At 34.2% G+C, this 22,479-nt stretch overlaps 3 protein-coding genes and 4 pseudogenes across 4 annotated transcripts; 1 reads left to right on the top strand and 6 right to left on the bottom strand.

Moving 5' to 3' along the window:
• Window positions 1-555: 555 nt before the first annotated feature.
• On the top strand, window positions 556-3,120 carry LOC147929829 (uncharacterized). The gene is made up of 8 exons (XM_010457222.3): window positions 556-808; window positions 878-967; window positions 1,050-1,157; window positions 1,238-1,489; window positions 1,570-1,608; window positions 1,697-1,996; window positions 2,093-2,611; window positions 2,689-3,120. The coding sequence occupies exons 1-8, from the start codon at window positions 599-601 to the stop codon at window positions 2,962-2,964; spliced, it is 1,794 nt and encodes a 597-aa protein (XP_010455524.2). The 5' UTR covers window positions 556-598; the 3' UTR covers window positions 2,965-3,120.
• Window positions 3,121-5,098: 1,978 nt separating this feature from the next.
• Window positions 5,099-6,545, bottom strand: LOC104738372 (putative F-box protein At3g23950 pseudogene; annotated as a pseudogene).
• A 2,823-nt stretch (window positions 6,546-9,368) lies between these two features.
• On the bottom strand, window positions 9,369-10,162 carry LOC104737116 (dirigent protein 12 pseudogene; annotated as a pseudogene).
• A 1,494-nt stretch (window positions 10,163-11,656) lies between these two features.
• LOC104737115 (translation initiation factor IF-1, chloroplastic) lies at window positions 11,657-12,725 on the bottom strand. The gene is made up of 2 exons (XM_010457220.3): window positions 12,490-12,725; window positions 11,657-12,147 (listed from the first exon to the last, which is right to left on the bottom strand). Exons 1-2 carry the CDS (start codon window positions 12,573-12,575, stop codon window positions 11,805-11,807), a joined length of 429 nt encoding a protein of 142 aa, XP_010455522.1. The 5' UTR covers window positions 12,576-12,725; the 3' UTR covers window positions 11,657-11,804.
• A 32-nt stretch (window positions 12,726-12,757) lies between these two features.
• Window positions 12,758-17,785, bottom strand: LOC104737114 (putative disease resistance protein At4g11170; annotated as a pseudogene). Its single transcript, XR_015577756.1, has 4 exons — window positions 17,304-17,785; window positions 16,053-17,166; window positions 15,383-15,694; window positions 12,758-14,452 (listed from the first exon to the last, which is right to left on the bottom strand). The product of XR_015577756.1 is annotated as a putative disease resistance protein At4g11170 (transcript).
• A 951-nt stretch (window positions 17,786-18,736) lies between these two features.
• Window positions 18,737-19,342, bottom strand: LOC147929828 (uncharacterized). The gene has a single exon (XM_087480739.1). It carries the CDS (start codon window positions 19,340-19,342, stop codon window positions 18,737-18,739), a length of 606 nt encoding a protein of 201 aa, XP_087336865.1.
• LOC147929827 (uncharacterized) lies at window positions 19,342-20,349 on the bottom strand (annotated as a pseudogene).
• Between the last annotated feature and the right edge of the window lie 2,130 nt (window positions 20,350-22,479).

Here is a 22,479-nt window from a genome sequence, read left to right as displayed (position 1 = left end):
ATAAAGAACCAGTGTTTGACAGTGATGATGATGAAAGTGAATCCGATGAAGATGAGGAAGTAGAAGTAGATGAAGATGAGTTATCAAGGTGGAAGAAAAGATCCATTTTATTTACTCTGCCTTATTGGGAGGATCTACCAGTACGGCATAATTTGGATGTAATGCACATAGAAAAGAATGTGACTCACAGCATTGTATCCACATTGTTGCATTGTGGAAAATCTAAGGATGGTCTTAATGCTCGTAAGGATCTTCAACATCTTGGTCTAAGAAAAGAGTTGCATCCTACCACAAAAGGAAAGAGAACATATCTTCCAGCAGCACCTTGGTCTTTGTCCAAGAATGAGAAGAAGATTTTTTGCAAACGACTATTTCATTTTAAAGGTCCAGATGGATACTGTTCTAATATTTCAAGAGGAGTTTCAGTAGAAGAGTGTAAGGTAGGAGGTCTGAAATCACATGATTATCATGTCTTGATGCAACAGCTTCTCCCGGTTGCACTTGAGATCTGTTCAGGTAACAAGAATTTTTTTTTGTTTTTAAAAAGTCTCTCAATTGAACATGTTTACTTTTATAGTTATGGTGTGAGTGTAAGTGAATGCAGGCAAGGTTTGAGCTTGATGAAGATTGGCAAAGGATATCTGTGATTCACCAGATGGGACATTTGTGGCGATCACACAAGTCTGTCACGGTGAAGGCTATAAATTTGGCTGCAAATAACCAAGAGAGGATGAATTTGAGACCACCAAATATTGGTCCTGTTGATTGGCAAAAATTTGTCAAACTCAAAACTAGTGCTGCATTTAAGGTAATTACTTGTGATTATAATTGTTTAGTAGTTGATTGGTGATTAGTAATTAACATGTTTCATTATTAGGCCGTGAGTGAGAAATATAAAGCAAAAAGAAAGAATCAGATACCTCACACCACTAGTCGTAAAGGGATCAGCAGACTAACAGAAGAAATGGCAAGCATATATACTACAACTATGTTGTTTATTATTATACATAGTGCTTGTACTGTTACTGAAATTTTGTTTTCTGGAACAGAAAGCTGAAAGTGAAGATCCTTCCAGCGTGACAAGACTAGATGTTTGGATCAAGTCTCGCACCAAAAAGGATGGTACACCAGTAGATACGAATGCAGCTGATTTGATTGTAAGTCTGAATAGAGTTGTACACCAGTAAATAGTGTGTTATCGACTAGTAAAACCTGAAACTGTCTTTATGTTTTTCAGCAAAAAGCAGCTGAAATTGGTGGAAGTGATGCTCCAGCATTTTTAACAAATCCAGATGAAGATCACCTCGCCAAGCTTTTAGGACCTGACAATTCTGGTAGGCTGAGGGCAATGGGTAGAGGCATGAGTAAGACCAAATTAGCTTGTTTACAAATGCAGAGCAAGTGTATGGCTGAAATGGAAGAGCGGCAAGTAAAATTAGTAAAACAGGTCAATGCCTTGGAAAGTGAACTTGGCAGAATCAAGAATCAGGTTAGATACTTAAGAGTTCTCTACTATTCATCAGCCAGTTAGAGTAATATAAATTGATGTTATTTTTGTTTATGTTACAGAGACCAGAAGCTGAAATGGATGAAAACTCAGCTGCAAGAGTAACATATTCTTACTTCTTTTCATATCAGCTAAGTGATTCTTCTTAGTGTCGTTTATGATTCTTAGTTGCTCATGAAATTGTTGCAGAGTGTAAACAAAAGAGCACATCCTAAGTGTGTGTTTGTTGATTGGTCTGACATTGATGAAAATGTTGGTGAGGGTCGGATTCTTTCTTCTGATCCGGATGACATAGTGAATGACTGTCGTCTTGGCCCTTATGATCTCAAAGTGTTAGTTGAAGCTGCATATAAACCAGATGCATTTCTATGGAGACCTGCACAAAAGATCTTTCATATGAAAGAAGCTGTTGGACATATAATCGCATGGCCAACTGATAAGTGTAGACTGGTAGACAACAACATCCAAATGGAAGACATTGCCCCTATGGTATTTATAATTTCTAGCAATGTGTTAGCAATGTATTACCCCTGTCTATAATGCTAATTAATTATATTGGATTTGTTTACTGATTGTGTTTAACAGGGTATACAAGGAAACAAATGTAAACTATTGGATTTGTCTAAGGGTGACGTCATTGTTGCTGAGGGGCGTTGGGAGACACAAGAACCAAGTGCGTTGGTTAACGGAATTCCTCTTGGACCAAAAGCAGTTAAAGTATTTGTGGATTCAGTAAAGCAGCCTGATACATCACTATGGAGACCTACAGCTGAAATGTCATTTCTTGAGGACTGTTTGATGGCTTACGTATCTTGGCCCCTGAGTAAGGTTGATTTTGAAAATCCCTCAACTCCAACTGGTCAGAATGCTACATCACATGCTTCTTTGTCTGCATCAAAGGCCAAGTCTGCAGCCACAGCTTCTAAGTCTGCTACAGAGTCCAAAACTTCAGCAACAGCTTCAAAGGCTGCATCGCAGGCCAAATCTGCATCTATGTCTTCTAAGTCTGCATCTGGTTCTGAGTCTCCTGTTGATGATGCAACGGGTCCAATATCACCAATAAAGAATACTTTACCATCACAGTCTCCTCTCAGGAAGTCTCCAGTAAGTGTTTTCATATGTTATGAAGTTGTTTTTGTTAATTATATGATGACTGATGGTTTATATTGTAAACATGGCAGCGCATTAATAAAGTTATTTCCAAGGAGAATAAGAAGTGCAAGTTGATGGATTTAACTGAAAAGAATAGGGTTGTGGCTGAAGGACGATGGGGAACAAATGATCCAGAACATAAGGTTCACTTTACTCGCTTGGGTTCTAATGCAGTTAAAGTGTGGATAGATGTTGTGAAGGTGAAAAATGTAAAAGTTTGGAGGCCATCCGATGAAATAGAGATTATTGAAGATGCACTTAGCTCCTGCATTGCTTGGCCAGAGAACAAGGTCATTATGTCTTAAACTGATGGTTTTATTGTGTAATGTTAAGTACTTGAGATTGCTTGTTTATTTTGGATGTTCTTGAGACTTTGATGGTAAACTGATGTTCTTGAGACTTTTGTTATGTATTTTGGATCTGAGACGTTTATTAATCAGATTTTATGAGATTTTATAAAACAGGTTATGTGTGCTATAATCACATATCAGAAAATGCTATAAAAGTACAGGTAAACGTTATGATAAAAGAATATACCATAGCACAGTAAACAAGATAAAACAGCATTTCGCAACAGCTATATTAGATATGTATAACATAGCACGAAAAATTAAATATTGTATAAATTTTTGCAAAATTATAATCTTGATAATACAGCAGTTTATTAGAGCTATGCTATAAAACTATAACATAGCACGAAAAAACAAATGTTGTATAAATTTTTTCAAAATTATGATCTTGATAATATAGCAATTTCTTAAAGCTATGTTATATTTTTATAACATAGCATACGTAATAAGTGCTATTGTATATGGGGTACATATAATAACAGTGCCCTAAAACAGCGCTCATGAAAACGCTATCAAAGACCTATGATAGCGTTTTTCTCTGGTTAACAATGTGCATATTTGTTGTAGTGTGCATAGTAGTCCATTAAAAAAGATAGGCCAAGATATGATCAAACTTGACCGATAATAAAAACCCTGAATTACGAAACCTTGCTGTACGATTACATGATTCTTTACCATAAAACTTGCCTAAACTTAAATATAAGAATTGACAGGATCACAAAACACACTTATTCAAAACAAAACGCTGAAAGATTGTTTCAAAAGATTTCGACTTTTTATTCATAGCCCAAATTAGCAAACTGTAATCGAAGGAACTTACTTCGAGTCGTATAAACAAAACAGTGATGTTCATTTATCACGAAACTAATTTTGAAAAGATGAAATGGGAATAATCGTGAAAATTGAGAAGCTAACCGAATCAAAACCCCATCCATGAACCAGAACTGACGAGGAGAAAGAAGAATCCGTAGATCCTTAAAAGAAAACAAGAAAAAAAAAAGAATTATTTAAATCTGCTGATGGAGTAACCGATAATAAGATCTTTCGTAAAATCTTTCACAATCTTTCTAGATGAAAGAGTTTTCATGACTTTTATAATAAAGGAAATGATATAAAATCCTAAACCAATAATATATAATTTGAATTCATTAACAATCCAAGATTATTTTGTTTTACTTGAATAAAACTTTTAATGACTTTATAAAACTCTGAATCCAATAACACTAGATTTATCAAGATTTTAGATAACTTTTTACAAATCCATAACCAATAACACCAAATTTTTAAGGAGTTTTAAAAAGTCTTGATTGAATAACAACATATTTTACATAACTTTTAAAGTCATTAAAATTCTTTCTAAATCTTAAACCAATACCCCCCACTTATTTCGTACCCTAAAGCACTCATTTATGAATGCAAAACAAATAACCAGAATAAATGAAAAACTTAAACACTTCATCAAACAAATACAATATGTTTGATTAACGCCCAACGGTGAATATAAAACAAATTTAGTTGGCTCTGATACCAAATATAAATTTAGTTTTTTATATTTATGAAATCTATATGTCCCAAAGATCATCTAGACATGATTTAATTCAAGCATTAACATTTTTTTAGAGAAAAAGAAACACTAATTTTGATCCATTGCTTGACTATCCTTGATGATGGATCCAAGTCTTCAGTAATTGATTTTCTTTTCTCTTACTGCTTTCACTTAATCTTTGATGAAGAATATCAATAATCTATTTTTTGTTGTGTATTTGGTTTGGTAGTGTCTCTTCCGTTATGAGAATACAACCGTTGTTGTAACGATTCAACTGCCACACATATATATACAATCACCGTTGAAGAGTTGTACTGGTTCATGTTATCACCCCTTAATAATAAATAGACATAACATACTCATGTATATATATATTACTTACATAATATAATTAAGAGAAGGGAAGAGTGTTATCAATACACCCAAATCCTAATACATTAATGGAAACAGATTCATCACTGTGTTGTCTTTAATATTAGAATCCAAAATGTTAAATATAAACTTGAACTTTATTATTAAACCGAAAAACACATAGGGCACATAAATATAAAACACCTATGAATCACTGTTTCGATTGAATAGAAAGGTTCATGTCGTCCTTACATAATGGTGCAAATGTTTGTCTTAGTGGATGCATGAAAATTATATTACAAATAAACTCAAAACATAGCTACACACTAAGTAGGTGGAGGAAGAGGGAGTCGGTGCAACCAACGAGGGAGAACATACTGTGAAAAGATGAGAGGGTTAGGAACACAATTAAACCGTGGGATAAAGTAGCCACATATGTTCACCATATACTCGCTACACATGTTAAAACTCAAGACGCAACCATCCATACACTTGCTATCGTCTTTGTTTTCCTTGTGAAGACTAAACGCTAATGTCCTCAAGTTAAACAAGACCATACCTTTCTTGTCCATGCACCACAGGTAGATGATCTCAGAGTTCAAAGGATGCATCACCACCGGGAAATAATCGATACCTAACAACTCGATCATAGAAACCAAGCTGACTTCCCATAATAGCTGCCACGCCTCCTCAGGACAATCAGTGTACTTGACCAGCCTCCAAACCCGTAACGTGCGGTTTTCATTTTCACGGTACTCGTTGAAATACACAATCGACCCTTCCGAGGTTGTTAAGTTTCTCCTAAAACGACGCAACACATCATCTTTTCCACTATCGGGGAAAGATATGATACGACACCCATCATCAACATTACCTCCATATGAATCATAGTAATAAAAATAATAGATGAGACTTGAAAACCAGTGAAGTATCCCATTCAAAGCAATCGACTTGCGTTGGCCAAACCAGCATTCATGACGAGGACAAGTCACATTTCGATTTTCCCACTTCCCTGTGTCAGATGAGTAAATCGCAAAACTGACTTTAGTACGACCGTGACTCATCACCAACACTACCTTGTAACTCACAACGATACCACTATGCATCTTCGTAACAAATCCAGTGTCGTTGAAACCCTTGTGCAGCCGGAAAGATCTTTCAAAGTGAGGAAATGAGGGAGAGGGACTCGAAACCACTCTTGAAACAAAGGGTTTCCAACGTAATACATAGGAGTATCATCGGCAGCTTCTAAGTAAATCAAGACCAATCCATCGGTGCAAGCCAAGACTTGTATCTTATTGATTGCTCTCTCGACAAAGAAACTCATGAAAGATCCCGGAGAACGAGCAAGTCCCCATGTTTTGCAGCCATGATGACCCACAATTTCAAGTGTCAGCTTGTGAGATTGCATCTGAATGATTGACCACGAGATTGAAGAAGATGAGTTGCGAGAGGTGAAGTGATCTCGGAAGAAGTCTGAATCGATCAAATCTTTCCATTCTTTGGACACTGATCTGAATCTTGCAATGCTTTTCAACGGAAGTCGCACCAAGACAACAAACGCCACTTCAGGAATATTCATTTCTGCAAACAAACAACATATAACTAATAAATTACATCAAACCAAACAAGAAAATGCTTTTTGTATAATAAAAATCGAAACACGTTGAGATTTATGGCTTCATGTGTATAATAATTAACATAATTAAACGAACAAATAACCAAAACTACAAATAAATAGATGAAAAAAGATAATACAATATACAATATATATTTTTTTCATGCGGAATAGAGAGATCTATATCCAAGTATATATATATATATATATTGAATGCTCGTTTAGATTGTGAGAAGAGTTTGATAGATCCAAATATTGAATGTTCGCTATAATGGTAACGAGAAAAAGAAAAATTTGGAGTCTTACCTGATTTCGTTGGGAAAGAGAGAAGACAAAAAGTACAAAAGAGGTTGTTATACTGGGCAGGAGCAGAAAACAAAATAGATATTGTGGGGTTGAAAAAAAGTAGCTTACAATTATTTATAGAATCGTAACTCTGAAATCATTAGGTTTAATATTAGGTCTGGCCGTCTGGGCATAAAAACCGTATTGGATAATACCCGAATACTCAACCTTAGGTTTATACATTTTTTTATATCAAACACTATTGTAAGTGAAGATAAAGTACATTTCACTATGACTTTTTTTCTTTTGTCTTCTTTTTTTTTGTTATTCATTTAAAAAAAGATTGTAATAAACTGGAAATCAATTTTATGAAGATATATTTCTATATGAAATATAATATAAATATTTCAAAGAAAGAAAGATATATTTTTGGATATATTTTTGTTTGACTACAAAGAGATAGTATTAAAAGCTTTTAAAAACTTGTTTAACTATTAAAATTTAACTTTTCATGAGTAAGCTTTTTTATTTTTAATAAACAAATTTATTTTGTTCTTAAATTCAATGGCTTTTCATATAATTTTGTCAAAATTAATGTTAATTCTATTAATGTTATTAATAAAATATCTTAATTATACAATATAAACATTACTACTTTTATAAATATCTAAATCACATCATACATATATTGTAATAGTTTAATATCAGTTCTTCAATATAAAAAGAGTAGATCTGTTTATAGGATTTTATTTTGGTAAATTATATTTATCTCAAAGGCCTCGAGCATGATAAATTGTATATTACTAATACAAGAATATGACTGGTACTTGGTTACATCACAGAACAGTAAAACATTCACATTTGAAATTTGATTAAAACTTAGAAAACAGAATACAAAAATCAAGAAGGCTTCGGACGGGGAAGACGGTGCAGCAAACAAGGGAGAACAAACTGTGAAGTAAGGAGATAATTAGAACTACCTTGAAACGATGGGATAAAGTAATTAGAAACGTTCTCCATATACTCGCTGCAACAGTTAAAACTCAAGATGTAACCATCAATACACTTACAAACGTCTTCAGTTTCCTTAATAGTGAAGACTAAACACTTTAGTCCTCAAGTTAATAAATGAGGTTTTGATTAATTGAAATTATCATGATGGCAGGAAGATGTACAACTTACGAAGAACATGGGAATGGATGCTTACAGATTCTCCATTTCTTGGTCCGCATCTTTCCAAGTATGTATTTCTAATCTTGTTGTGTTTTGTTTTGTTTTTAGAATCTACTCTACATTGAGTAATGTAATGTTACTATATAAGTACAAAGTATGAAATCTTTAAAATCTCAAAGCGTGATAATAATACTATGTATGTTTGTTTACAGATGGCGTGGGACAAATAAACGAAGCTGGAATCGATCACTACAACAAACTCATAGATGCTTTACTTGCTAAAGGTATTTTAGTTATTTATTTTTGTTGCATGATTTTAAGAGTCTAAGTCTTATAATAATCTCAAATTCTATGCCTCGTCTATTATTATGAACATCATGTTTTTTATATATGTGATAAAAAAAATATATACAAAAAAGTCAATTCTCACCGAATAGCACAATAATAAGGTTTGATTCTAAATTTAGCACATCATTGATACAAATACAATATACTTTAACTAAAAATTGTTAGTGTAAGGACACAACTGGTAATGACCACTGAAAATCCAACCAAGACTAGGAGATATTTGATCTTTGCCAGCGTTGGTGAATCTGCATTCGCCTCTTCTTCGACTTTGATTTTGGTTCCTTTTCCTAGGCTGTGCTTTTCTGGTGGTGGTATTTGTTTCTCTGTCCCGGTGTTGTTTCTGCCTTCGCTCAATGTAAGAGTGTTCCGGTGGTCCATCGGTTAACCACGTCGGCTGGTGGTGCGGCTGACAATGCCTTGTTTTCCGGCGAAGCTGCTATGTCACCATTGTGGCGGGTCCGATGTAACTCAGACGGGTTCTTTGTTCTGAGACCAATGCCGATGGCTTAGATCTTTTCCAGCGAAGCTGCGGCTGTCTAATCGTTGTGGCTGATCTGATGTAGGTTCAAAGTTATCAGCGCATAGGCTGTAACGAAGCTGGTTTTCCATCAATCAAGGTTCTACTTTTGCAGTTCGAGTTTTCTTTATTGTCAGTGGTTTACAATTTGGAAGTGTGTTTCTCTAAATAGGGGGCTCTTGTTGGTGTGACTTCTTCCAATTTAGCTTGTCCGTGCAAGTGAAAGATGATCTTTGCGCTCGGAAAAACTGTAGGCCTGCATCGTCAGAGTATTTGAGGGCTGTCTCTCGGGTGCAGATAACTCGCGGCAAAACCGATTGAATTGAGATTCCTCCTCCTCCAACGATTGTACTATCCTTTTTGTCTTCTCTAGTTTTGCGGTGTTCTTTTGTAATGTTGTATGCTTTAGATTTTATTCTTCTACTTCTCTTTGTTGTCCTTGTATTATGTAAAAACATCAAAATTTGGTAATGAATCTTCACATGTTTACCAAAAAAAAAAAAACGAACAAGATACATCCATTTTGCCGGGGAAACTTATTTCTTGTTTTGGGTTTTACAGTGGCCCATAATACAAAATTTATGACACCAATACACACCATTACAACGCGCTAGTTTATTCAATGACAACTTGGTACTTATAATAACAACATACATCAAATTACCAACGGACAAAGCGCAATAAAATGTTTAACACAGAAACATCAAATCCCAAGACACATCATTAGTAGCATTCATAGAGTTTAATATTCATTTCCACGCAGAAATACGTACTGTCTTGAACGAATTTGGTCTTGAACGTAGCGATCCCACGAGTCATGAGGAAGTCACCAGTCCCACCAACGATCGATAAGTCTCGTGTTGGCTCCATAGCATACGGATTAGCACCCATTATGGTAAATGTTCCTTTGTGCATCGTCGAATTGAATACCAATGTCAAAGTGACCCAAGCGTTGAAATTCATTTTCATGTTGTTGAAGTAGAAGCCTTGGGCACGAGCCACTGGTTTCGAGAGATAATTCTCGTCCATTGTCACAGGGTTGTCCATGATCACAAACTTCCTAAAGTTGAAGTCCCCGAATCCAATAGGGTTCATGATTGCTGCTGACGAGGCATTAGCCGCATTATCACCATCATAGGTGATGTCATGGAGGTAGAGGACGAAATGCTTGCATGGTTTCATTAGTACACACGAGACAGCATTGGATTGGAGAAGTAAAATGGATAAGAAGAAGGAGAATACTTGTTTGTAGATTGGCATTTTCATGGTTAGAGAGTAGAGTATTTAGTAGAAATGACTAGTATATTGATTTTTGTGGGAATGAAGTGGGCGTTAAAACCTTTATTTATATACATAAATAATATGTTTTATTGTTCTTTTGGTATACAGAATGGGGTTGAGAGACGCATGACATTGGCTTTGTTGATATTTATATTTTTTTAGCTATATTGCCAAAACCATTGAACTAAAATCGAACTTAAGAATTAAGATTTTAGGACACTCGTCACTCGGATTATTGATGGTTCAACTACCATTCGCCTTGCTTTTATATACCCCAAGCCATTTCATTTCCATTTAGGAATATGTAAGTAGCAATGGAGACTTAGTTTCAAAACATTACACTCAACCTCAACAATTAGTTAGATCAAATAAAACACAAAGTACAAAAAGCTAAAGAATTGACAACTTACCCGTCTCAACTCCTATGAAATGATTGATCTCAGTTGGTTTAATTTATACATGTAAGGCAACTAATTCGTTGTGGGCTAAAAGACAACACAATATTTGTCTTGTTTTGGTAACGACAAAAAAAATATGTTCATGCTGAATTTTCTTTATTCCTAGTTTAGACTTCAATGTACATCTTCAGAAGAAAGATTGTAGTTGGAGTTTAGATCTAAATTAGTCTCCAAATTTTTGAATTTACCATAGAGATTTTATCGGATGTCCCCGAAGAAATGAAACTAAATCTTGTTACATAGTTTAACTTTCACATAAAATCATCACAACTACAAACAAAGTCTTCACACAAAGCAATCTAATCATTAATTCCCGCCCAATACCAAAACTTTTTCTAAAGTACAATTAGAAGCGGAAGCAGAAACATGTATTAAGAGGATTTTGATTATAAATAATAGAGGGACATAAAATTTCTATATTTTTGCCCAATTAGTGACAAATGACAACTGAACTCTGAACGAGTAAAGCCCAAAAGTGTTATTAAAAAAATGAAATTATGACCTGCCGGAATCGAACCAGCGACCTAAAGATTACAGCAACTACTACAGTCTTCCGCTCTACCAACTGAGCTAAGGTCGGTTTTTGATTAGGTTAGTATTAAACATATATTAAACGTTTAATAAACATCGAGTTTGCCTAGAAGCTAAAATACTAGTGACTTATGGAGTAGGGAATATGGTCTAGAAGAATTAGGGGATATAGATTGATAAATTACCAAAAAAACAAAAGATTTTCATCTCGCAATAGTCATCTAAACTTTCATAAAAACAAACCAAATCCAAAACCTTATGAATGTGGTTTCCTAAAGGATAAAAAACGGAGCATTCTTGTTACATATATATATGCTAGTTCACAAAAGGGCTTTGACAATGGCTTCTAGTTAGGAAACAAACAGCATCATAACAACAAGACTACTAAAACTAAAGAACTTGGACATTCAGACTCGCTGTACCTACGAACAAATAGACTAATCACCGGTGCATAGTACGATTAAGACAGACAGCCAGACAGGCCAAGATGTATGTTCAAGCTTTACGAATATAGGAGAAGTAGAACATAACACGCTTCATTTGCAGAAAAACCTGAATAACGACGATGTAGAAACCCTGCTGTACGATTACATGATTCTTTTACCCATTCAAACTTGCCTAAACTTAGATATAGGAACTGACAGGATCACAAAACACACTTAAAAGAGTTGTGAGTTCTTTTACTTATTAGTCTCTACTGCTCATTCTGAAAATGATACGACCTTTAGTTGAATCATAAACACTCATTTCAACTTTCACTTTATCCCCGGGGAGTATCCTTATGAAGTTCTTCCTAATCTTACCACAGATATAACCAAGAATGTTGTCTCCATTCTCCAAATCAACTCGAAACATCCCATTAGGTAGTGATTCTGTAACCAAACCTTCGATTACGGTTTTGTTGCTCCCTTCTTTAACAGGCAGCTTGGCGGGTTTGCTTCTGTTAGCTCCACCTCTACCTCCGCTAGCTCTCTGACAACGTATCACTGGTCTGATACTCGCTGAATTGCTTGCACCAAAATTCATTTGTCTGTTTTACAAACACAAACAAAACAGTTAGCTGAATGATTGTTCCAAAAGATTTCGACTTTGAACTGTTGACATAAAATGATCCTAAGCAAACCTGCCATCAAACCAACCAAAAGAATCGATTTTTATTCATCAAACCAATCAAAATAACCAAAAGAATCGATTTTTATTCATCAAACCAATCAAAAGAATCGATTTTTAATCATCAAACCAAATTAGCAAACTGTAATCGAAGGAACTAACTTCCTTCGAGTGTTGTAAACAAAACAGTGATGTTAATTCATCACGAAAGTGGTTTTGAAAAGATGAAATGGGAAGAATCGTGAAGATTGAGAAGGCTAACCGAATCAAAACCCCATCAGTGAACCGGAACTGACGGGGAGGAAGAAGAAGTTGAGGACGGAACGTGGAGCAGAGTTGAAGCGACATTGTGTATCGCTGCTTCTTATCTTCTTCAAATCCCTAAAAGCTTTGTTATTGTTTTTTTTTTGGTTTTATCAATCCTCTTTTGAAACGACCACAAGCTTTGTCGAGAAGCCTTTGGTCCAAAATTGGCGTTATTACTAGGATGTGATACGCTGCGTTTCATGGAGGTAAATGCAATTACATAAAGGCCCAAACTCTCTAATTTACACTTCCAAGTTTTCGATAAAAAATCAATAAATTTACTTCCAAGCCCTAATCATAATATCCTATATTCTAAAAAAAATCAAAATAAAGTAGACACATGTCTCATTTGTTCTCAAATTGCTCACACATATCAAAACAGAAACACCTCAGATCAGTTTTTGATTTTCTGCTATATTCATGCTTCCCCTTGTATTGTCTTGTACGTAGTACTTGTGGCGAATGAAATATGAGGTACACTAAAAAGGAACATCACCAACACATTAACCTATAGAAGGGGTAAGTCGATCGCCCATGTCACACCTTTTTATGGCTTATGCTGTTTTCTTCACCGAACGAAGCCTTCTTCATCAACTATCATATTCACAGTCTTTATCTTATTTTATGTTAAAACCTTTTCTGCACGGTTTTAGACATTCAAAACTAAGCCTCACTTTTTTTGCTCCAACCGTAATCCATCTCCTAACAGATTTGTTCCTGCTGGTTCCTTCTCTGTCTGCATGGATAATTTCTTCAATACTGCTGCTGCTGCTGCTACTACTACTACTACTACTACCACTACCACCACCAATGGAACTATTACCCAAGTAATGATTAGGCTCCAAGAACTGTATACCACATTGTTTTACTTCATCCCCAAGACATCTGAAGTTAACCATCATCAATTTGGATGGGCGGAGAAGCTCCCGTTGCGTTGGAGGATCATGTGGCAATAAAACAAACTCGCACATGCAAAGATGATCCCATTCAAGTAATGGCGCTATATAAAAACCCTTTGACACATGATACTTTGTTGGTTTACCCAACAAGTGTCTGTAAAATTCTATATTACAACCTTCGAAACGTGTCTCCGCTCCAAGCACAAGACATACCTTAAATCTCGAGAACTTTTGAAGGTCGACCTTATCTGAATGGATTAATATGGAACTACCGCTATTTCGGTGGGGGAAGTATTCAGGTACTTGTTCACCAGGTAAACGAGTAACTCTGTAAACTGATTGGTGGATCTTTTCTTGGGCTTTCTGATCTAACTTTGAACAGTTAGTGAAGTTCAGGTGGATGCTCTTGTTCCGAAAGTGGCCATGTATTCTTTGAAGTGACTCGCAGTTTAAAGCTGTTATGCTGGATACTGACTCTGGAAGCTTCGGTAGCGATATGATATTTATGCAAAAGGAGATGTCGATCATGCGCAGCCAATGGAGATATTTGAGGTAGCTCGGAATACTCTGCAATTTCTTATTATTCCTCAAACATAGCGCGTCTAAAGCATAAGGAACATGAACCAGTGTCTTTACGTTAGTCTTCTCCATGCAAATTTCTAAAATTCTACTCCAATGTCTGACTGATTGAGGCACCTCTGTGATGGCAGTGCCTTTTATTTTAAGATAAACAATGTTTGTTGAAATCTCTGGAAACGTTTTCAACCGAGTGCAATGTCTAAAGTGGAGATTAGATAGAGACGCTAGGTTGATGTTGGTTGGGATGATCTCTAAACTTGTGCAGCAAGACATCTCTAACCAAGTCAGTTTATGAAGGTTCTGTATAGATGAAGGAAGCTCCACCAAAGACTCACACCAACCAAAATCCAAGCTTTCCAGGTTTGTTGCTTCTGAAAGATTTGGAATGATTTCCAAATACCGAGAGTTATTGAGATCCATATGCTTGAGACTTCTAAGCGGCTGCACATAAACGCAAGCACAAAGGACATATGATCAATTTGCTCCAAAGACAGCATTTTGTATTTAATTATCTATAAATTCACACTCAAAATAATCTCTAAAGTACAAACAACACATAAATACGAAGAAAAAAATAAAGTTTCAAGTCCTACTATCACGACATTTGACACTTTGTTTGTGATCCTATTAGACCACGTAGCATCTTTTTTTTTCTAACACAAATATATTTTTCATATTCACAAGGAAATTAAAACAAAACAAAAATACAATGGAGGAGAATATTGTTTTGTTTTGTGTTTAAGTTTTGTTAAGTTTTATCTAAAAATAGTCATAATTATGCATGGGATAATATTATTATTATAAAAATTAATATAGTTAGAATTACGTAATAAGTTTTAAGATAAATATATATATATATATAAAAAATTATATTGTAAATATGTGGATTAAGTTGATTATGCAATTGCAAATAATGGTTACAACTGAATTTATGTCGCAATGCAATTGCAAATATATGAGACAAATGATTAACTTTTAATCTTTAATTATAATGGAATTTGCAAATATTTAGAAGTGTTGAAGCTTATTTAATCCATCTCATCATATGAGGGTTAAGGTTATTTTAACACATATAACATCTCAGCATTAATATGTAACTTTAGTACGGGTTAAGATTTCTTAAAAAGTACTTCCATTATATTAATAGTAGGATTATTGGGAAAATGATCTTAAACTTTGCTAATTGAAACAAAAATTTCAGAATCCCACGTATCTGAGACCGGACTGAAGGTACTAGGTAAAAGCGATAGGTAACTCTAATCGTTGCCAAATGAATTTTATTTAGTTAAAAAGTAATGGATCCTAAATAAATGTTAGGTGAAATATAAGAAAATGAGAAGAACAAAAAAATTGCAATCTTTTATATCTAACCTGAACTCCACTCCATAGCTGCTTAAGCTTGCTATTCGACATGTTGAGTTCGACAAGACATTGTGGTCGGAAGCTAGAAGGCAAAAACTTGAGCGGATATGCATCCCACTGTAATAATCTCAATTGTGGTAGATAGCTTAGCCCTTCTTCTGGTAACAGCAACTTGACGTTCATTTTATCATCTACAGGACTACTAATATAGAAATCTAGATATAAGAGGTTCGGCATCACTTCAAAAGTTTTATCACTTATATGTAACTCCTCTTTCATCTCACTCATATCTAACGATATACCTAATACAGTTCCCGTACCCTGCAAAACGAAAAAGTTTCAGAAATTAAGACATATATAATTAAAAAATAGGAACAATGTCTGAACATATATAGATTGTGAGAGCCAACCATAAATTTGAATATATGAATTGTAATAGTAGATGAGATATGTTATTATGATTTTTAGTAATTTTTAGTAAGATATGATATGTGATTTAGTTCTATAAATAAAATATCGTCTAGAGTTTTGAAATTTTACATTTGACATTCAAAGAAGAATACCCTTCAAAGAAACAACGGGCTTACTCTCTAACAAATATGTTGATGCAAATTCTTGATTAAAAAAACAAATTGCTCGAATTGTTGCTTTGGCGTGTCTAAATAAAATATGAACTTACAGTATTATTTGCAAGGACGCCACACGTATCTCTAGCATTCATCAAGAACTGACGTTTTCCAGGCTCGTAAAGAGATTGCTCTCGAACAACTTCTCTCCCCAATTGTCGAAGTAAGGAGTGCATCTCGACTATACCATTCTCATATATTTGTATGATAGATTTATCAGCCAAGACTTGAAGTCCAAAACTAACATCCGAGTCATTGTTAGCTATGACCATCTCTTTCACATAGTTTTTGTGATGACCGCTAAAAAGACAAGCAGTATGAAGAAATAAAGCTTTGTCATCTTTATGTAAGCCATTATACCCGACTTTTAATACCTTCTCTATCTCTCCATCTAGTCGATTTTTTAGCGTAGTCAGGGAAAACTCCCACTCCTCCTTACTCTTTCCACGCATAAACGAACCAAGAACGCGTAGACCGAGCGGAAGATGACCAGCAAGAGCTGAAATCTCAATTGCAAGGTCCTTGAAATTATATGATGGGGAGCTTTGATTAAAAGCATGCTGGCAAAATATAGTAAGAGCTTCTTGTTTTGAAGGATAAGCCACCTTATACATGTAGTGGATATGATGTGAAACCAAAAGTTGTTTGTTTTGAGTTGTCACGATGATTCTGCTCTCGTTACCAAACCATTGAGTTTCTTTTGCCAGGGCTTTGAGTTGCTCAATATTGTCCACATCGTCAAGAATAACTAGAACTTTCTGGTTCTTTAGCCTTTCTTCGATGGCGTCTAAATCACTTATTCTCAAATCTTTATGATCAAGAAGTTTGGACAAAAATCTTTGTTGTAAACGCAGCTTCAAACCAAAGTCATCAAGGTAAGCTTCACCATTATAACTTTCTCTAACATTCTCCATAAATATAGAAAGTGTAAAGTTTTCATGATATTCCTTATATAAAGCTCTAGCTATGGTAGTCTTACCAACGCCTGCGGGACCCCATATCCCTACTATCTTCACTCCTTCAGACTCAAGGCATAACAAAGACTCCATTTTTGCAATGTGAGCTTCAATTCCAACCAAGTCATTGTAATATTTTGATGGCGTTGTATTTAATAATTTGTTTACTACATCCTTGGTTATTTCTGTGATCATATATGCTTCATTATCCCTGACGATTAAAAATAATATCATTCAATTCCTCTAACAATTAGTGTTAAAAAAAACTATATTATGTCTAATTTTAGTCTAATACCACTACATTTCAAAATCTAATCAAACGAATATCAAATATATACAGAAACTCACCAATCTTGAGGATGATCTCCAACAATATTGGCAGCATGAGTCAACGCCCGTCTTACCACAACAAGTTTCCAAGAAACTCATTCCAAACTTTCCTGTCTGTTTTCTTACATCAGATGGATCCACTTTGTAGAAAACCGGTATCACTTTTTTCCTTGTTCTTCCTTACATTTCAAGATCTCGACCAGCTCGTCCAAACACCAACTTGAAGAAGCATAGTTCTCTGAGAACAAGACTACTGAAATCTTAGATTCTCTAATGGCTGATCTGAGCTCAGTACCGATCGTGTGGCTTCTTTCGATATGGTCATCTCTGAATGTCACTATTCCTTTGCTTTCAAATTCTTTGAGCAAGTGGCTGAGGAAGTTATTACGGACGTCTTCCCCTCTGAAACTAGGGAAGACATCGTATCTCCAAGAGTTTGAAGATGAAAATGCCATTGGGTAGAGAGGATTGAAGATAATATTTTGGTATCTTTCTTCTGTTTGTTGTTTCTTAGAAGAGCAATTAATGGAATCACATATCGTGCCAAAGTTATAATATAAGATTTTCAATGAATTGACTTGGTAATTTCGTTTGCATTATCATATTACGTTGACTTTTTAAAGTTTTTACTTTGAATGATTCTTATTGTTATTATACATATTTTTAACTGAAACTTGATAAAACAAAAAGTCAACGTAATCAACCCTTTCTCAGATGGAATGGTTGTGCAATAACACAAGGATGATAAAATGTGTTGTATATATGATTCATATATTGTAGTGAACACTGGCGGATCCAGGGACGGGCACACAATCAGATTTAACTAGAAAAAAAAAATTTAACAATAAAAACATGGTAAAATATAAAAATTTGAGAAAAAAAACTGTCTATTTTTGAGTATCGAACACTTAACCTTACATATAGACATTGAATGGGAGGACAGAAAAATAGCAGATCATCCTTTAATGTAGTATTTCTATTATTAAGTTACCATTCAAGATTTTTTTTTTTTTAAAGTTTAACTTTTTTTTTCTTTTTGTGGTAAATGCTGGAGAAATACATGCAGATCTGATCTACAACTTTTTGATGTTGTTCACCCTTGACTTGCACTTGAACAGCCAAATATTTAATATACTTTTAGGCTCCGAATGGTAAAAGCAGTTCAAGCGTTGCAGATCATGCAGATCATGCTGGAAAAGTGCAGATTGTGCTGATTGAGCAGTCCAAATTATATGTTTGAATGGTAAAAGCAGATCAAACAGTGTAAATCAAATATTAAACTGTAAATTATTTAAAAACAAATCCAATTCGGCAAATTTATTTAAACAAATGATAAAATTCTTGTAAAATAAACAATTTTTTTAATATAGAATATTTTCTAAACAATTTCACAGTTTGAAAACATTAAACACAAATTATCCAAATGCAACAAAAATAAAAATTAGAATAGTTTAATGGATATTATTTTGATTTTCCCATAACATATCTGCAATATTTTCTCTAATGTTTGCCATTTGATCTCCATCAGTTATAGTCGTAGTCTCCATGTCACCTTCATCATTCTCTAAATTTGTGTCGTTAATATCTGTATGCTCCATTACTTCAGCAAAATCTTCATCAAAATAATTTGAAATTCTGATAAAGTTATGTAGTCTCATTGTAGCCATTACCACTCTTTTTTGAACATGAGTGTTATATCTAGTAAACTCACAAAGGATCCTCCATTTCTTCTTCCAAACTCCAAATGTCCTCTTAATGACAGAACGTAGTGATGCATGAAAACGATTCAATAGTTCTTGTTTGTTTCTAGGAGGAGGACCATTGTTGAACTGTGACATATGATACCTAACAACCCCATTCCGTGAAGATCTATAAGGAGCCAAAAAACCTTGTTTATTTGGATAGCCAGAATCAACGACATAATATTTGTCTGCAGGAGGCAAAAGAAATTCAGCATCACTATCTTGTGCCATCGTGAGAACTGCTGTATCGTGACATGATCTCGGTGCTCCATTCCAAACATATGTGAACAGCATATTCAAATCACATACCCCCATTATATTAAACGAGGTTCTATCATGGCAATTCCAAAACACATCCTTGTGCACTTTTTTGTACAACTTTCTCGTGAACCACTTCCAATAGAGATTCGTGAGCTTCCTGCCCCTCTTTGTGAACAACTTCCCCTTCTTAGTCCACCTTGTTGTTGAACTCTTGAAACATGAGTATGAATTGGAGGAGCATGTGGAGAATTATGTTGTAAATGATCATGGGTGAATTCATTAAAGGGACGTGTTTCATCGTTGATATTAACGCGATACACCTCTTCATTTTCATGTGTCTCAGGAACTTGACTTTCATCATTATCTATACCCTCATTCATTAACTCCTCTCTTCTTTGGTGCACAGAGTATTGAGACTATGATTGTACATCATGTAAGATGAAACAACGTTGCATCACATCCCAAAAGTCAGGCGGCTTTCGTTTAAATGATTTTACAATCTTACATACCTGTTAATAAGATTACAACTTTTTAGTATACAAATTTAATGTATACTAAAGTTAATAAATTTATGTTGGTTGTGAAAAATATTTTAATACTTACTTCATGATTTTTCCACCATGAATCAGATGCAGATATAATGGATGTAACAGTATCAACCGTAATTCCCGTAGAACCTTGCAGAAGTTGCTTATACTTCTTGTATTTTCTTTTTAGTTGATCAAGTTTTTCTTTGAAAAACCGATAGTTTATATTTATATTGAACTCCTTGTTGAATTTTTCAACCAAGAACTCTCTTCCAAGGGGTGTAGGATCTTTGAAGCGGTAACCATTCATTACAATTGCTTGATCGTACAAATCAATAAATATTCTTTCTCAATTATAAGTCCATTTGAAAGTTTCTTCGATCTACAAGTTTTAAATTCATTTAAAATTTATTGCACTTAAATTCTAACTAAAACTTAGACAAATGTGAAATATTATACCCGTGCTGATGTTTCTGTAGGAAAATTTGTATCTTCTTGCACGGACGAATTTCTGTTTTGTCTGCGGTTAGCCATACCTAAAAATACAATTTTAAATTGATTTTTAGTTATTATATATAAGAGAAAATTTTAAAAAAACTAACTAATATTTTCTCACCAAAAAGTTGATCTTAACTTATTTATCTTAACTTAGATAAACTATTATATCTAACAATAAATCTTATAGTAAATTTTACTTATGATTAAAATAAATGATTCCAAATTTTTTTAGAACAATATTTTACAAAACTAAGTGAGACTTATAAATAATCTACAAATTAAGTGAGTTTTATAAATAATCTACATAATTATGTGAGACATATGCATATATATTCAGTATAAGAGACTTATATATATATATATATGTGTGTGTGTGTGTGTGTGTGTGTACTAAAATTTTTTCATAAACTTTAAAAGTTTCTGAGAAAATAGATTTACAATATTCTAAATGATTATCTAATAGTAATTATTGAGTTCATAGCACATTTTTAAATCTATAATAAAAATAATTATCAATATTTAAATCTGAGTAAATAAAGATTTATGTATATAAATTTTTCTAAACATGTAATCCTATACAATTTATATTCATATTATATATATCTAATAACTAAGAAAATATTTTATCAAAAAAAAACTAAGAAAAATATTATATATATACATATATACAAATATAAGATCAGCATTCTCATTACATAATTGGTTGAAAAATAAGACAGTTTACAGTAACTAATATATAACATAAATAGAAGTACTAACATATTATATAGCATAAATATATTTATTAAAAATGTGGAAACAAAATGTGATAGAATAGAAGCTTTGATTGTCCTTTAAATTCTGCACAAAAAATAGATGTTACAATAAATAAATAAAAATAAAAAATATGTTTATTTATTAAAAAAAAGTACCTTTGATGGAGAGAAGATGAATGGAAATAGAGTTGAGAAGAATTTCAAATATTTGTTTTGTATTAGTTGTAAAAGGGAAGAAATGGTGTGTTATATTAGAGGATAAATGTGTTGAATTTGTGGGCAAAAATTTTGATCTGCCGATGGACAGATTCAAAAAACTTGTGGGTGAATTAACTAGTGTTTCTCCTGCATTTATGGCTAAAAGACAAAAAAAAAAATTGTGTACACAAGAACTGCATAACTTTTTAGAAAGAAGAAAAATGTTGAACGATGTTTTTAAGACAGAAGAACTGTAGGTGCGGATCCCATACCTTTTATCAGCCACGCCATTCAAAGCTTTATTCTGCTTGATCTGCTTGAACCACTTGATCTGCTCTGCCTGATATGTTTTCTCCATTCAAGGCCATAAGCTTTGAATGGGAGGACAGAAAAATAGCATATCACCCTTTAATGTAGTACTCCTATCACTAAGTTACCATTCAAGAATTTTTTTACTTTTAAAAATTAATGCAGATGAACTCTGTGCAGTTCATATTTTTTTTGTCTTTTTGTGGACTTTTAGAAAGGTGTATGGGGCATGTGTGTAACATCCGTGTTTCGGAAATAAAGTTGGGATGTGTTAAGTAAACCAAATGAGTGGATTTTTAATTGATTTTTGGTTTAATTAAATCCTGATGTAATCAAATTAAACCAAAAACCCTTAATCTACCTCAAAGTCACGCCTCCTCTCTCTTCTTTTGTGCTTTTGTCGACATTAGTCTTGTTCGTTTGGTTGACGCAGGCGGTTGCGGCAGCGGCAGAGGCTGCGTTTACGTTTTTAATCGCTGAATTGAAACAACGTTTAAAATGTTAGACGCAGGTAACAGCGTTTGCCGCAGCGTCTTGACGCAGGTACTTGCGGTAAGCAAATGAACAAACATACCTGCGTCTGCCGCAGCCACAGGTACCTGCGTCAACCAAACGAACAAGCCCATTGTCATCAGAGGGAGGGAGGGATTGAGAGATAACTCTTGGTTATTTTGTGTAAAGTAGAAGGCAAAGGAGATCAACCTTTTTCTTAGAGTAAAGAGAGAAACAGAACTGTCAGGTTTTGGGAGAAGGAGGATCTGACGGGTAAATCCTTTCGAAAGATACTGAATTTTGGTAGAGTTGTAGCTAAGATATTTTCGTACACTCTCCTTTTTACAGAAGTTAATTTGGGCTAATATTCTAGGATATAATGGCCTTTTAATGGGGCGTTTTGTCTCAGTCG

The sequence above is a fragment of the Camelina sativa genome, chromosome 13 (assembly GCF_030686135.1).
Source record: "Camelina sativa cultivar CO46 ecotype springtype chromosome 13, ASM3068613v1".
Lineage (NCBI taxonomy): Eukaryota > Viridiplantae > Streptophyta > Magnoliopsida > Brassicales > Brassicaceae > Camelina > Camelina sativa.
Note: the sequence above shows the minus strand (reverse complement) of the source record. Positions and strands in the feature narration are given on the sequence as shown.